This window comes from Manis pentadactyla, chromosome 11 (assembly GCF_030020395.1).
Source record: "Manis pentadactyla isolate mManPen7 chromosome 11, mManPen7.hap1, whole genome shotgun sequence".
Taxonomy (NCBI): domain Eukaryota; kingdom Metazoa; phylum Chordata; class Mammalia; order Pholidota; family Manidae; genus Manis; species Manis pentadactyla.
In genome coordinates, this window is record NC_080029.1 from 42375134 (window position 1) to 42388807 (window position 13674).

The 13674-nt window shown below is 33.3% G+C and overlaps 1 protein-coding gene and 1 non-coding gene across 9 annotated transcripts in view; one reads left to right on the forward strand and one right to left on the reverse strand.

The window, feature by feature from the left end:
• The window catches only part of ARID4A (AT-rich interaction domain 4A), a 66467-nt gene that overhangs the window by 35653 nt on the left and 17140 nt on the right, over nucleotides 1–13674 (reverse strand). For 7 of the 8 annotated variants that reach the window (XM_036918960.2, XM_036918949.2, XM_036918936.2 and 4 more), the window contains exons 9-11: nucleotides 11933–12012; nucleotides 10971–11047; nucleotides 10397–10563 (exon numbers count right to left, since the gene is read on the reverse strand). In XM_036918960.2, coding sequence (XP_036774855.2) covers nucleotides 10397–10563; nucleotides 10971–11047; nucleotides 11933–12012 — 324 coding nt within the window. Of the gene's footprint in view, nucleotides 1–9075; nucleotides 10366–10396; nucleotides 10564–10970; nucleotides 11048–11932; nucleotides 12013–13674 lie in introns of those variants that run through there. The other variant, XM_036918969.2, reaches the window with a different exon arrangement.
• LOC118929458 (small nucleolar RNA U13) lies at nucleotides 4040–4144 on the forward strand. The gene has a single exon (XR_005031580.1). It is a non-coding gene; the product is annotated as a small nucleolar RNA U13 (small nucleolar RNA).

The window sequence follows — 13674 nt, forward strand, 5'->3', positions numbered from 1 at the left end:
TACACCTGATTGGCTCTATGATTTGCCTGTCCCTTGTAATCACAGTATTTTCTCCTCAAACACCTCATGATCTTACAGTATCCAAATAACACCATTGTATCCAGTATATGTAAAAGCAATTTTTTTAAGAAAGGCACTGATTTGAAATAAAAGTTTCTTACAAAAACAAGTAAGCAAAATGAGCCAGTTGCAAATTAGGTATTTACTAGGACAGTACCATATGATAAATTCTTAATTAAGAATATCATTTTATAGATAAAAATTGGTAGTTTAAATACATTTGCTTTAAAAGTTAGTTAGTGGCAGTCCAAGAGTATATTAAGTTCCATGAGAAACCATGGCCATAAAATGATAAGTTTAGGTGCAGGTATCAGGTACAAAAACGAGATATAAATGAATAAAGAATTCTATTTATAAGCAAATGCCTGCTTGAGAAGAAATTAACTTTCCACAAAAAAAAAAGACTATAAACCTTTTAAATTTATTTGGTCTTTGCAAAAATTAAAATTGCTTAATCTCCTACAGTAAGTAATTCTTCACAATCTTTTTTGAAAATAGGTACGTTTTTACCTTGGAGTAAAACACACACGCTTGAAAATGCCCCAATTAGAAGAATGCCTTTTGGCTCTTGTATGGGGGCTTGTATTTGCGATCAGTGTGCTTTTTTTCCTGTTCATGGTATTTTCATACCTACAAAATCTCTTTCCTGGGTCTATAGCCAGAAGTGTTGCATCCTTCAAAGGTTTTAGAGTGGAAGACAGTTGTAAATAATGGGATGTAGAGTCCACTGGACTGCTGATGAGCCTTCTTTGCCTTTGTCTAGTCAAGCTTGTTTAATTCAGTAAAATGTCAGGGCACGGAAAGGGGTTAAGGATATAGAATAGGCATGAACATGATCATAATTCCAAGAAATTTACAATTTTAGTTAGCATCAGTACATATTACCTAATATTATCAGTAGTTGTGTATCTACCTATTTACATTACTAGACTATGTGTTTTCTGACTTGGGAAACTATATCTTCAAATTCAGTTCAAATATTCATTGATGGTCACTATGAGTCAGGGACTATTTAAAAGTACTGTGACTAAACTGAGAAGACATGGTACTTTACTTTTTGGATCTCTAAATCTGTAAGAGGTGTAGAAATATAAAACAAGCCAATTCAATCAATATAGTAAGTATTATAAAATATGAAAAAGAATAAAAGAATACAGAGAGGATGAATGGTTCTGCTGGGGATGGAGATATGGTGGTAGTATTAGGGAAAGCCTTGAAATACAACATAAAACATGAGGCTGGCAAAGGTAGGCTATAATTAGGAAAGGACTTTGTAATGATGTGCTGGAAAATCAGAACTGGATATTGTGGGTAGATGTGAAGTCTGAGAGAGCAGAAGAGGAAAGACTTGTGTTTTTAAAAGTTCTCTGCTGAGAGTGAGTTTGAGGATTGGAAAGGAAAGGGAAGATACTATAATGTGAATGAGGAGGAGGATCAATGCCTGAATTAATCTCACCACCTGATGATGGAAAGATAACCCCCTGAGAGGAGAGAAAGAAAAAGAGAGAGAGAGAGAGAGAGAGAGAGAGAGAGAGAGAGAGAGAGAGAGAGAGAGAGAGAGAGGAGTTAATGCTGAGATTTTTTTTTTAGCTTAAGTCTGATTTAAGTTATTCATGTTTGCAGTCCTCAAAGTTCCAGTACATTGTAAATGCTTGATAAGCTCTATGAAGTTAGGGTTATGCCTATTTTACTCACAATTCTATCACCAATGACTAGCATTTAGTTTAGACACTATTATGTGAATGGAAATGAGATCAAGTGAAATGAAATTGAGAAACTGAAAATGAATTGGGGAAAAGATTCTCTTCAACTGTTTCACACGCTTTGAGTTTCAGGGCTAACATTAATTACAACATAAATACAATACGAGTCAGACAAAAGAGAGAAAAAATGAGAATGGCTGAGGATGTTCTTAAGTCACAGGTGGTTGTGACACAACACTTGCTGACATTCAGTTCATTCCTTTCTCAAATACGTTAGTCAGGACATGAATGACTATTCACTTAGAAATGTGACACAGAATCTAGTGAAGTCTTTCTGCATTTTATTGGGATGACAGAAGAATAAATTTTGTTACTTTTTAACACTACCTTGTTTTGCTTAACTATTATTACTTAGCTGGCAACTCTACTCTCCAAAACACAAATTAGGAAGGCTTACAGAAGGCATCCAAATTATCAAAACATATGTCAGTAAAAGATGATGCACTTTATACAAAGCCCCTCAGATGCCATGTAACTTATATACAGTTCTAATAAGGTCAGGATAGTTTCTTAGCCCATAACAGGTTAGAGCCACAAAAACTGACATTTTGAGAGTGGGGAACTGTGTAATTAACCTTGACCTTTGTGGTATATGAAGGTATACATCTTTTGCTGGTGGGCATATCAGCACTCCCAAGCCCCCCACAGGTGTCCTTAATAAGTTACTAATGATTATACAACACCCTTCTTTTTGGTATTCCAGTATACCACACTTATTTTTCAATACCAAAATACTGTTTTTGTGAATTAATATTAATCTGGACAACAGCATCTTCATCTACCTCCCCTGCTGCTGTCTATAGCCCCCCCTCTGGTCCTCTTCATTGGCTCCCTTTGTCACCCCATCCCTGGAACTCCATCACAGGTCCTCTCAACTCTTCAAGTTCTTACAACCCCTTGACCTCCCATCCCTCACCCCACCTCCTCCAAAAGAAAGAGATGGAGCTTGGAGTCCTGTGCAGGGGGCAGGGCTCTGGTGGGGAGGAGGAAGTATTAAGAGTGTCCTGAAAGCTCTGGTCTGGGGAGCTAAGCACTACAAGTTGCACATCAAAGGTGGAGCTCTGGGGCCACCTCTGGGCTGGAGGACTGAAGTGAAAGAAGCAGCAATACCTGTAGCTGCTTAGGTTTTTTTTGTATAAAATTTTACATTTGAAACATATTAAATAGCCCCACTGATTGTTTAAAACTGTGGCTACCAGAAAAACTTACCACTAAGGTTAATGCATACATTTATAGGTCACTCAACCACTTTCATTCAGGCAGAGCTCTCTTTGTTCCTATGTAGAAATCTGTTGGATTCTTTAAAATCTCAGCTTTTTAAAATTTTTTTAGTTTTTTAAACTTTCACTTTATTTTCCATATTGTATTTACTACTGATAAAGGGAACGGGTGACACAAAGGTAATAAACCTGACTCAGTGTAATAAACCTCACAACTCAGCACCAAAGTACTATTTCCAGTTTTACAAAATCTGAGCATGTGGCAGGATGGAAGGAAGGAAAGCTAAAAGAAGTTCCCTATGTCTGAAGAATAGTGTAAAGAGAAGAAAAATGTTGGCATGGGTCAAATCATACAGGATCAGACTTATAAAGGGCTTTGATGAAAGACCTACGCTCTACCCTGTAGGTGCTGAAAGACATTAAAGAGCTTCCAGCAGGAAACATTTATGTTTTTAAATTATGTCTATGAAGAATGGACCACAGGTGAAAAGAGGAGGACTAGTCACAGAAATAGACGTGGGGTAGGATACAGAGGAGGAGTATTATTAGTCAAGAACTCTTACTGATGTGACAGAAAACTATCCCAAACTAACTTAAGCCAAATAGAATTCATTTATAAACTCACAAAATTATATAAGGAAATAAGATTGCCTACAGAACGGATTGCCTGAGAAAAGTAATCTATTATGAAAAAAGGCCAGAAGCCTTATCCCATGGTTGCTTCCAAAATGAACTTTCTGGAACCTTACAACAAATTTTCCAACACTTTGTTTCCGACAGCAATTTGTTGTAATAATTGCATAGCCCACATTGATTCATTTATTATGAAATTACTTAATGAAGGATTAATATGAGCCAAGTTCTGTGTTGCTGGTTGGTAGATATTTATGCTGCTGGGAATAGGAAAAATCTCCAACAAAACCTGACCTCCTCTATTTCCACAAACCTTATAATCTAGAGGAGAGAAAATTATCTTAAAAATCTGTGAACCTCCGGATCCTTTTGTAGTTCATAAGCATGATGACTGAGTGTTCACGCTTTCACGTGACGTGTGCCTTTCCTCAAACCTTGTTACGATGTTGACACATTACCTGTCTGACTTGGAGGAAAAAAAAGAGAGAAAGAAAAAAGAAATCTGTGAACTTTATATAACCTCTCTTAAGACTCAGTTTCCTCACTCATTAAAAAAAACCAGTTGTGAAGATTAAATAAACAATCTTACTTTAAAAACTACTACCTCTCCAAGAATAAACAAAGAACATTATTTGGTGTGGCCATCTTTACCAGTTTATATCTCTTACATTAACAGTGGTATTATGAAAGGTCCACCTTACTAATGATATATGCTCTAGAACAACAAGATATATTTGATTGTCACAACACCTCTGTGAAATATGCAGAGAAAACCCTAATTTAAAAGAAAACCTAAACTTTAAGTTAAACTGAAAACTTAAGAAAAAAAAAACCACAACATTAATTTTGTAACTCAGTTGATCCATAGGTCAAAAATGACTCCCTAGAGTATCAGTAAACCCTGCCCTAAGTAGAAGTCTGAAGATCAGTCCAGAAAGTTATCATATGTAAAAACTGACAGCTGACAATATAGATTTTAGAAGAAAGGAAACAGAGAAAAATCTTAATAGATGTAGGGTCATTTAGTTTAAGGGCTAAAAGCCATGACAGCATTGTATTAAAAGAATACAATAATTACATCTTGAGTAAATATGAGGATAAGTAATGTTCAGTATACTCTTTTTCATTGAAATATAGTCCATATACAATATTATATTGGTTTCAAGTATACAATACAGTGGTTCAACAGTTATACACCCAGAATACTACTTTTAGAAAGGGTTGGAAAGGGGTGGCATTTATGCAGTATGTTTTAGAAATATTTCAATACCAAAGAATAAAAACTACAACTGCTTTTGTGTCCTAAAATTACTTTAGTCTAACAGGAATCAAATTTATATTTCCAGTTTAAAAAAATCTACCTAGACGCAGTACAAAGAACACATTGGAGGAGGGCAAACATGGGAAGAACAGAGTACTGTTGCATTAGTATAGGTAAAAGAGGATAGTGGATTGGACTAGGGTGGCAGAGTGTAGAAAATGTGGGAAGTGGGCATATTTGTGAACCAACAAGTAGGCAGGAGAGCAGGATTTGCTGTTTCATTGGATAGGAGGGCAAGCATAGGAGGATTCAGTGCCTACCATGTGTCTGGGTTGGGTAATTGGGTAAATGGTACTTCTTTTCAAATGAATTAGGGACAACCAGGGAAAGAATGGCTCTGGGAGAAAGATGAGGACAGTCTTGCACTTAGTTTGAGTACTGAAATGAGAATCCTCATTGGCAGTTTAATATATATATGTCTGGAGATGAGAAGAAGCATATTTGATGCTCATATAAGTATGGAGTCATTACATCATATAGTTAGGAAGTAAACCAGGAAAAAAATGTAATGTCATATATGTCAGGTGATTTAAGAAGGGAGGCATGTCAAAAATAAGATCATGACAAAAATGTATTAGATTTAGCACAAAAATTTGCTGGAGGACACTGGTGACTTAAGTAAAGTTTTAGCTATGATGGGAGTACAAGACACACTACAGTGAATTAAGAGTGAACAGGAGGTCAGGAAACAGAACAGTGTATATAATTTTGAGCAAGCTGGCCATAAGGCTGAGAAAAGAGGGCAGTATCTGGAGGGATTGTCAGAAGGATGGGAGAGATGTAAGGATGTTTTTAAAAGCTGATGAGGATACAACAAAACAAAATAGGTTAAAGATGATGGAAAGAAAAGAAATAGTTCATAGTCAAAAATAAGAATGAGATCCTAAGTTGAGGGACTTGTCTTAACAGACGAGGACAGCATATTATCAATTGTACTTAAAGGAAGGAGAGCAGGCAGGTCTGGGTTTAGAGCATGCTCCCCATCTGAAGCTCCTACTTTCTTCTGAAATTGGGAGTGGAGTTGGGGAAGAGTTGTTGGGATGTTGGAGGAGACAATGATTTGATTAGAGAAGCTGGGAACTGACCAATAGTGTTGAAGTCCCAGCAAAATTTGGTAATCATAAAGTTTAGAATGGTACCATTCTTCCCTATTACATACACTTATACAGAAAATTTCATCTTCAGAGATCATATAAAGTATCATGATATATTCTTCATGTGTTAAGACATTTTTTAGTTTCAGAAAACAGTTTAATACCACCACCTACAACAAATTATGTATGACATTTTGCATTACATTAGTTAACTAAGAGTAGTAATTTTTTCTCCCATTTGAAAAGGGATATACATCCTACTTTTAATCATCACTCTGTGGTTTGGATGCTACAAAATCTAAGACTTTCAAATTAGCCCTCTCATATTACAACTATAAAACATGTGTTTTTTTGAAAGCACATAAAAGTACATCAGTAATTGAGTATACAAATACAATATTCATTAATCTGATTAGGTGAACCTAATTTGGTTAGTCTTACACTAACACTGTGAAAAAAGGTTTTGCTAAACACAGGACATTTTTGTTTGCTTATTTAATAGGCTAAACTTTAAGACTTTTTGCAAATTAGTTATTATATCTGAATGCAAGCTAAAGTCATTGATGGCTGACATTATAGGGCCTGCTTAGAAGCACTTGTTTGGCAACTGGAGTTGTTAGATACACCTAACATACTAGCATTAGCTTCAAAGTTTTCATTAAATTTATTGACTTAGCTTGATTTTCCTAAGTTATCAAGCAATTATATTATACCCAAAATGATCTTGAAATATCACTAACAAATACCTTTATAAGTGATCTACCAAAAGGCATAAATATACAAAAATACTACTTGATTTAAACACACACACACAAATTTCAGCTATGAATAAAAATACTTATGGCTTTTATAATAGCAGAATATAATCCAGGCATGAAACATTAGTAGTGATCCCTAGAAAATTCAGATTAGAGAAACGGGTGTCAATATGTACAGACAAAAAGAATATCTAACAATTCACTAAATTCTAATTTTTATTACTAAATATGAAATTAGAAGAGATTTTTGAAAGGGCCCAACATATAAGCCTATGTATAGCAAACCAAAAGGAAAAAAAAAGCTAAGTTTAGTCAAATTCCCCTCAGTTCAGTCTTCTAAATAATCACCTATTTATTTTATCCTTAGACAACTCTCCTAGTCATCCAAAGTGAATACAAATCAGGAGTAAATGAATAATTGACATTACTACTGATGTTTACATGAACTTTTCAATTTCAAAGCTCAAAAAGAAATTCAGTAATACCTTCTCTAATATAAGATTTTCTTGACAAAAGACATTTAAGTAATACCTACAAGAATATTCTCCAGGGCTCTTTTTCAATATAAATAACCGATTAGTTAAAATTTCCAGACATCAATATAGGTAAGACCTGCTTCCTGTCAAGAATCTCAGGTCTTTTCCCACCCACATACAACTAAAAAAATATGTCTTATAATCGAAATCCTGAACTTCCGATGCTTAGGAATTCAAAATAATATTAAATAAAACCACAAAATCTCAAGTTTTCTTATCAAGGCTATGTTAGGGTACTCAAAGCATCAAATATAAAAACAATGTCCACTGCCCATTAACACTGCAGAAGTATCTAACACTTGTATGATTCTACTGCATAAAATTTACAAACACCAAATGACAGGCTAACGTACTGTTACAGTGGTTTACATAATATTATAAAAGATCTTTTTGATCATTATAAAGCAATATTAAATCTTCATGAAAACCATAGGATAATTACATTTCAGGAAGAAAATGACCTGTAATGTAATACAACAGCTTAGTCTCACTTATGTAGTGAAGGCCTGTAATGACTAAGCCAGGTAGGCCCTGGCTTAATAGATTTTAATTCATTTTATATCATACCTATTTTTTTCCTTTGTTTATATATAGACTAAATTGCTTTTTGGTTTATCAATATTACTAATTTTTTAAAATTACTGTCCAAGACAAATTAGAATGATTCAGCAACTAAATCTAAATCCAAGAGTAAGAAATGCAGCTGATTTTTTTCTCTAAAGCAACCAAAATTCCACTCAAGAATATCTACTTGTATGGCCAGAGAAAAAGAGGAATTAGTTTCTATCAAGTAATTCAAAAGTATATGCTATGTAACTGACCATCTAAAAATAGTTTAAAATAACCATACAAATCAGTGCCTGAATTTTGTAATTCTGCTTTTATTTTTCAGTAGATGAAAAGCATCCTGATTCACTTAATTTTAACAGGTTCATAATATGTTATATTTTTCTAAGATACTACCCTTATAAAAGTCCTTACCTTAAAAATTTCTTTAGTTATTACCTGCAAACAATAGGTGACAGAGCTTGCCTCTTCATTCTTTTTCACTAACGTTTACTCAGAGCTTGAATAAAACATTATGATTTTTATGAAATTAATAGCTGTAATAACAGCACTATGTACTATTAATTATTTTATAGCCATCCTTTCCAACCTCACTACAAAGCTCTTTTTACCCTCTTTGTTTAAAATTTCAGGGTTCTTTTTGGGGGTGGGGAGTAGAGAAAATGCATTCTGAAAGGGACACCAATTAAAAGTATTAGCAAAAATAAAGAGATTAATCTTTTTTCAGTATTTGGCAATCCTAACTAATGTTAATTTTTTAAAAAAAGCAAAACCAGACTGCAACAGTTCACACCCTGAAAATGTGGCCTATTTACCCTGAAAACATAATTTATAAATAAATACAGATAAAATACAAAAATCACATTTACTATTTAGACTTTAAATCTTAAATTTTGCCAAACTGTCTCATTATCATTTTCATTTCAAAATGTATCTTATGTTTCAGAAAAATAGCTTTCATCCTGATATTCTAAAAATAGACTCCTACTGTCTCTTTTACAAGGAACAATTACGCTTGGTTATGAGTCCTACCATATCAGCCACATCAAAAATACCTAAAATTCTTATTTAACCTCATTTTTGGCAATCAAAATGGTAACTAAATATGAAAAAAAAATCTTACCTATATGCTGCATTTCCTTTCAAATGCAAAATGGTTAGATTCCCCTTCTACTTAATCAGTACAGTGTCTGAACATTTTCAGTCTGACTTGCAAATATTTGCTTTCCCTCTTAGGGCATAGCATCCGCAGGGTTATACAGCACTACTTACATTCTCTTCCACATAAAAATCAGACATTACATGAAAGGAAAAGAAAGACAGCCCATTTCAAAGCATCTGGCAAACCTCCATTGGCAACCTGCCAAGCCTCTGCTAAACCTTCCTGTCTTTCTGAGCATGCTCACTTAAAACCAACAGCACGTTACTATGGCAACTCTGTAGGCAGCCTGTAAGTATGAACCGCCATTCTGATTTCAGAGTGCAAAAAACCAAATACTGCAGAAGTAAAAGGAAGAAATATCATGGGTCCTTCATCACACAGAAGTACACTCATTTTATTTCATAAATTCACACTTGTGTATGTGAAAGAGAAACAAGCATTCCACATTTTCCAAGCAATTATTTTTCATGCTCAAATAGGTCTTCTTTTCCAGTCAACTCATTGTCTTTGTCTGCCCCTAAGCCCCTTTACTTCATAACAACCCAAATTATACTGGACTGTTTATCCCATTTGATAAAATATTGCTAGATAAATAGACAATATTCATGTAAGTAATTATGTGGTAGTCCATGAATGATTTCCTAAATGACACAGTAGTATTACAAAGAAAACCAATAGCACTTGTAAAATACAATCTAAATCATTTCTATAATTTATCAAATTGCCACATGAAAATATTCCTTCAGTGTGGATAGCTTTTTTTTTTTTTTAAGCCCTGTCACTCTTAAGGTACCATGAAAAGTCTGAAAGAGGTGAAATCCAAGTTAAGACAGACCAGACCTTGGCTCAAATCCCTCTTTACATTTCAGCTGTGCCACCTTGAGAAAGTTACTTAACCTTTCTGACCTTCACTTTCCTTCCTTTAGAGTAATACCAGTTACTTCATATCATAATAATTTTAAAGAGAGAACATGTAATAAATTAAAAGTAATATTTCTTTCCTCTGTGGTTGTTTCAAAAAAATACTTAAAAAAAAACTTTGTATTTGTTGATTTACTTGGTAAGTTCTTCTTTGTAACCTCTTACCCACTGAATATTACTTCTGATTAACCCAATAAGGTAGAAGCCAAAACACTCCACCACCCCCAAATCAAGATGAGCTAGAAAAAGACAAAACAAATAATACAGAGACTCTAAACAGTGGGAAGATATACAAAGGTATTATTCTTACTCTAAAGTATTAAAATGTTTTTAGATGTTAGAAACATGAAATTTCACCTACCACCTCATCTTCCTCCTTTCTGGCCTCCTTTTCCTTCTCTTCATCATTTTCTTCACCTGGGCCTTCTTCATCATCACTACTGGATGACTCAAGGATTTCACTAATATCCATTTTCCAATTATCAGGAACAACTCTAGTTTTTAAGAAGATGCTTGCTTTCTGCAGCCCTAAGATTAAAAATGTACATCAGCAGTTGCTATGGAATTAGTAGCACAGAATACAAAGACATGACATTCAGGGTTGGAAGATCTGGATTCAAATTCAATTGTTACTTACAAAATAATACAGTAAAATTTTAACATATTTCATAAGTTATGATGCTATATTAATGTTTATTATTACTCTAGGGAATACTCATAAATTTTAATGGTAAAACATGAGAAGTTAAAACTTATCTAAAAATTACATATCAAATATTTTTATCTAAATATTAAAAAAATAGTCATCAAATAAGCGAGGATATCAACTCGCAATAGTTAAAATGGCACCAGAGAATATTCAGTCTTGCTTTCAGTCACTACTTGTCATTTAGGGCCACATCATGAAGTAATAGACTGATTCACTCTTACTTTACCTGGTTTAGTAGAGAGGTCAGATTCAGGTAGATTGAGAATGTCTACTTCCTTGATATCCTTTCTTGCTATAGAATAACTAATTACAGGATAAAGGGGAGGGAAGTCATTATGAAATAAAAATGATGAATTAAATTGTCCATGTTAACATATAAAACACAAACCCCCAAATCAAAATTATTTTGCCTATAAAATGTTTTAAAAAGACCAAGTATATCCTATCCTTACTAAAGGTAAAGAGGTAATACAGACAAAGCTAGTATCTTAATTCTAAAGATCCACATACTCACAGTACTCTAATTTGAGAGCCTCACATTTCTAATACTTAAATCTATGCATCCCTCCTACACACAGTATGGATGGTTTATATCAGCATGATGTCTTCCTTATAGAAGACACAATGTCTACTTTGATCTTTACTACTTCTTAAATTTACTATTCAGTTTAATAACAATAACTTAGGATATTAAAAACTTTTCATTGTAATATACATTATAGTATTAAATTTTTCACAGAGATTTACAACTCAAAAAATATATATGTATTTTTTATTTCACCTTTTTTTGGAAACAAAACAAAGTTGAGGTTAAGGGAAGTTTCTAAATATATGACTTTTAATCAGAAAAAAGTCAGAGTAGTTGTCCTAGTAATATAAATCCTAAAGTAAATTTCATAGTTCATAATATGAAATAGTATATGATAAAAATGTAGAATTTTCACAAGGAGAAAATCTATATCATGCTTTATAAAAAAACTGCATAATATTATTCTCACATATTGTTCAGTTTTTACATAAATTTTTCAGTAAAAAATAACGTACATCACAAAAGTCAAGACAACTTCTGAGCTCATAAAATGACCAGACTTTTTAAAAATAAAGTCTTGGTGCAGGGAAAAGTCTATTATTGTGATTCCTTTTTTTTTTTTATCTTAATGTAACACTTTTAAGTAATTCATTACTCACAATTTAGAATCGATAAATGATCGAACTAAACACTGGTCTTTTTTCACTGTGATGTCATCATTACAGCTGGGAGATATCACCTGAAATATAAAATAAGAACAGATTGGTTCCTATTTAACTTGCTCAAAAAAAGAATATATTTTTTAAAAGAATGATTCCAGATTCCCTATCTTCTCAAATGGATTATTTTTATATTTCACAAGAAATAACTTCATGGTCAATAGTTCCATTATTAATGAATTATTTACCAAAAAGGTTCACCTTATTATGTACAGTTACTGTATTTGTTTTCTAGGTATTTAACTTATGCAATAACTAGATTACAGTGTGAATAATTAATGAAATATAAGTTACAATGCAATCACCACTTTGAAAAATATTAGGATTTATTCTAAGCTAAATAATATATCATTTATTGTCCAAAAAATAAAACCTATGATCTGTGACAAAAATTTGGCATATTTTTTAAAAAACACTTGAATCAGGATCTATTTTTAAATCTGGCTATTTTTAAAAAATAAACACTTAAGTTCCCTTTCATACCAGGGCATGTACAATTTTTAGTAATTAAAGCCAATCAGAGAAAATCTGAGTGAAGAACTTGTTAGTTTCTTAACTTTTAAAAGTAATAAATGTCTCAACACTGGTAAATAACTAACTCTGTATATTCTTTACAGAACTTAAAATTTTTAAAAATGAAAGTCTACTTATAAATTGCTAAAATGTACCTGCTCATTACCACCCCCAACCTTACCTACTCCCTTTGTACAATCTATCACCATCCACACAACTTTATGCAATGATGGCAATGTTCTATATCTGCAATGAATTCGGATTGGAGCATCAATGAACTACTTGGGGCAGAGCACTTGAAATATGGCTAGTGCAACCGAGAGATGAAACTTTTAATTCTATTTAATTTTAATTAAGTTATTTACACTTAATAGCAACATAAAGCTTACTGCTATCATATTAAACAGCATATATCTAGATAATTAAAAATTCCTTGCAGTCATATAAGCTATCTTAAGTCAGATGGAAGTAAACATTTATTATTTGTTAGGTGCTAGTAATTATTAGATTAATAATATAGTAATGTCTGCCCTCAAGGAGCTAACAGGATAATGGAGGGTAAACACACAAAAAATACAATGGAGGATAAGTACAGTGATACCACTAGGCATAGGGTAATATGAAAACACCTATGAGGGACATTTAACCCATCCTGGGGAAGGAAAAGATGTGGCAGCAAAAGTTTAAGGTAAGTCTTAAAGGGTGAGTAGGCACGTCCAAGGCTTAATTATCTCATCTGGGAGCCACTTTACTGGCCTCCACATTGATTCTGGCCACCTTCAGTGTTTCCAGTAACAACCCATCCAACATATACTGCCTCACTAACATTCCGAAGCACACAGCTCAAACAATGTCACTCTTCTGCAGAATTCTATGCAGAATAATGTCCAGATTCCTTAGATGTACTTTAAAAACCCCATCTCCCTAGATCCAAATTATCTTCCCAGTCTTACTTCCTATTTTTCCCCTACTCACATCTAATATTTAGCCAAAATGGATTCCTGGAGCAAGGAGTTCCACGAACAAATTCTCTGCTTTTGTTTTTGTTTGTTTCCTCTAAGAAAGTCCTCTGTTGAAGCTGTGCTTACTAACTAAATATTTCAAGGATTGGCTTTCAAAAGCATCTGCTTCATGAAGGCTTTCTGGATTTCCTTCAAATAAATGTAATC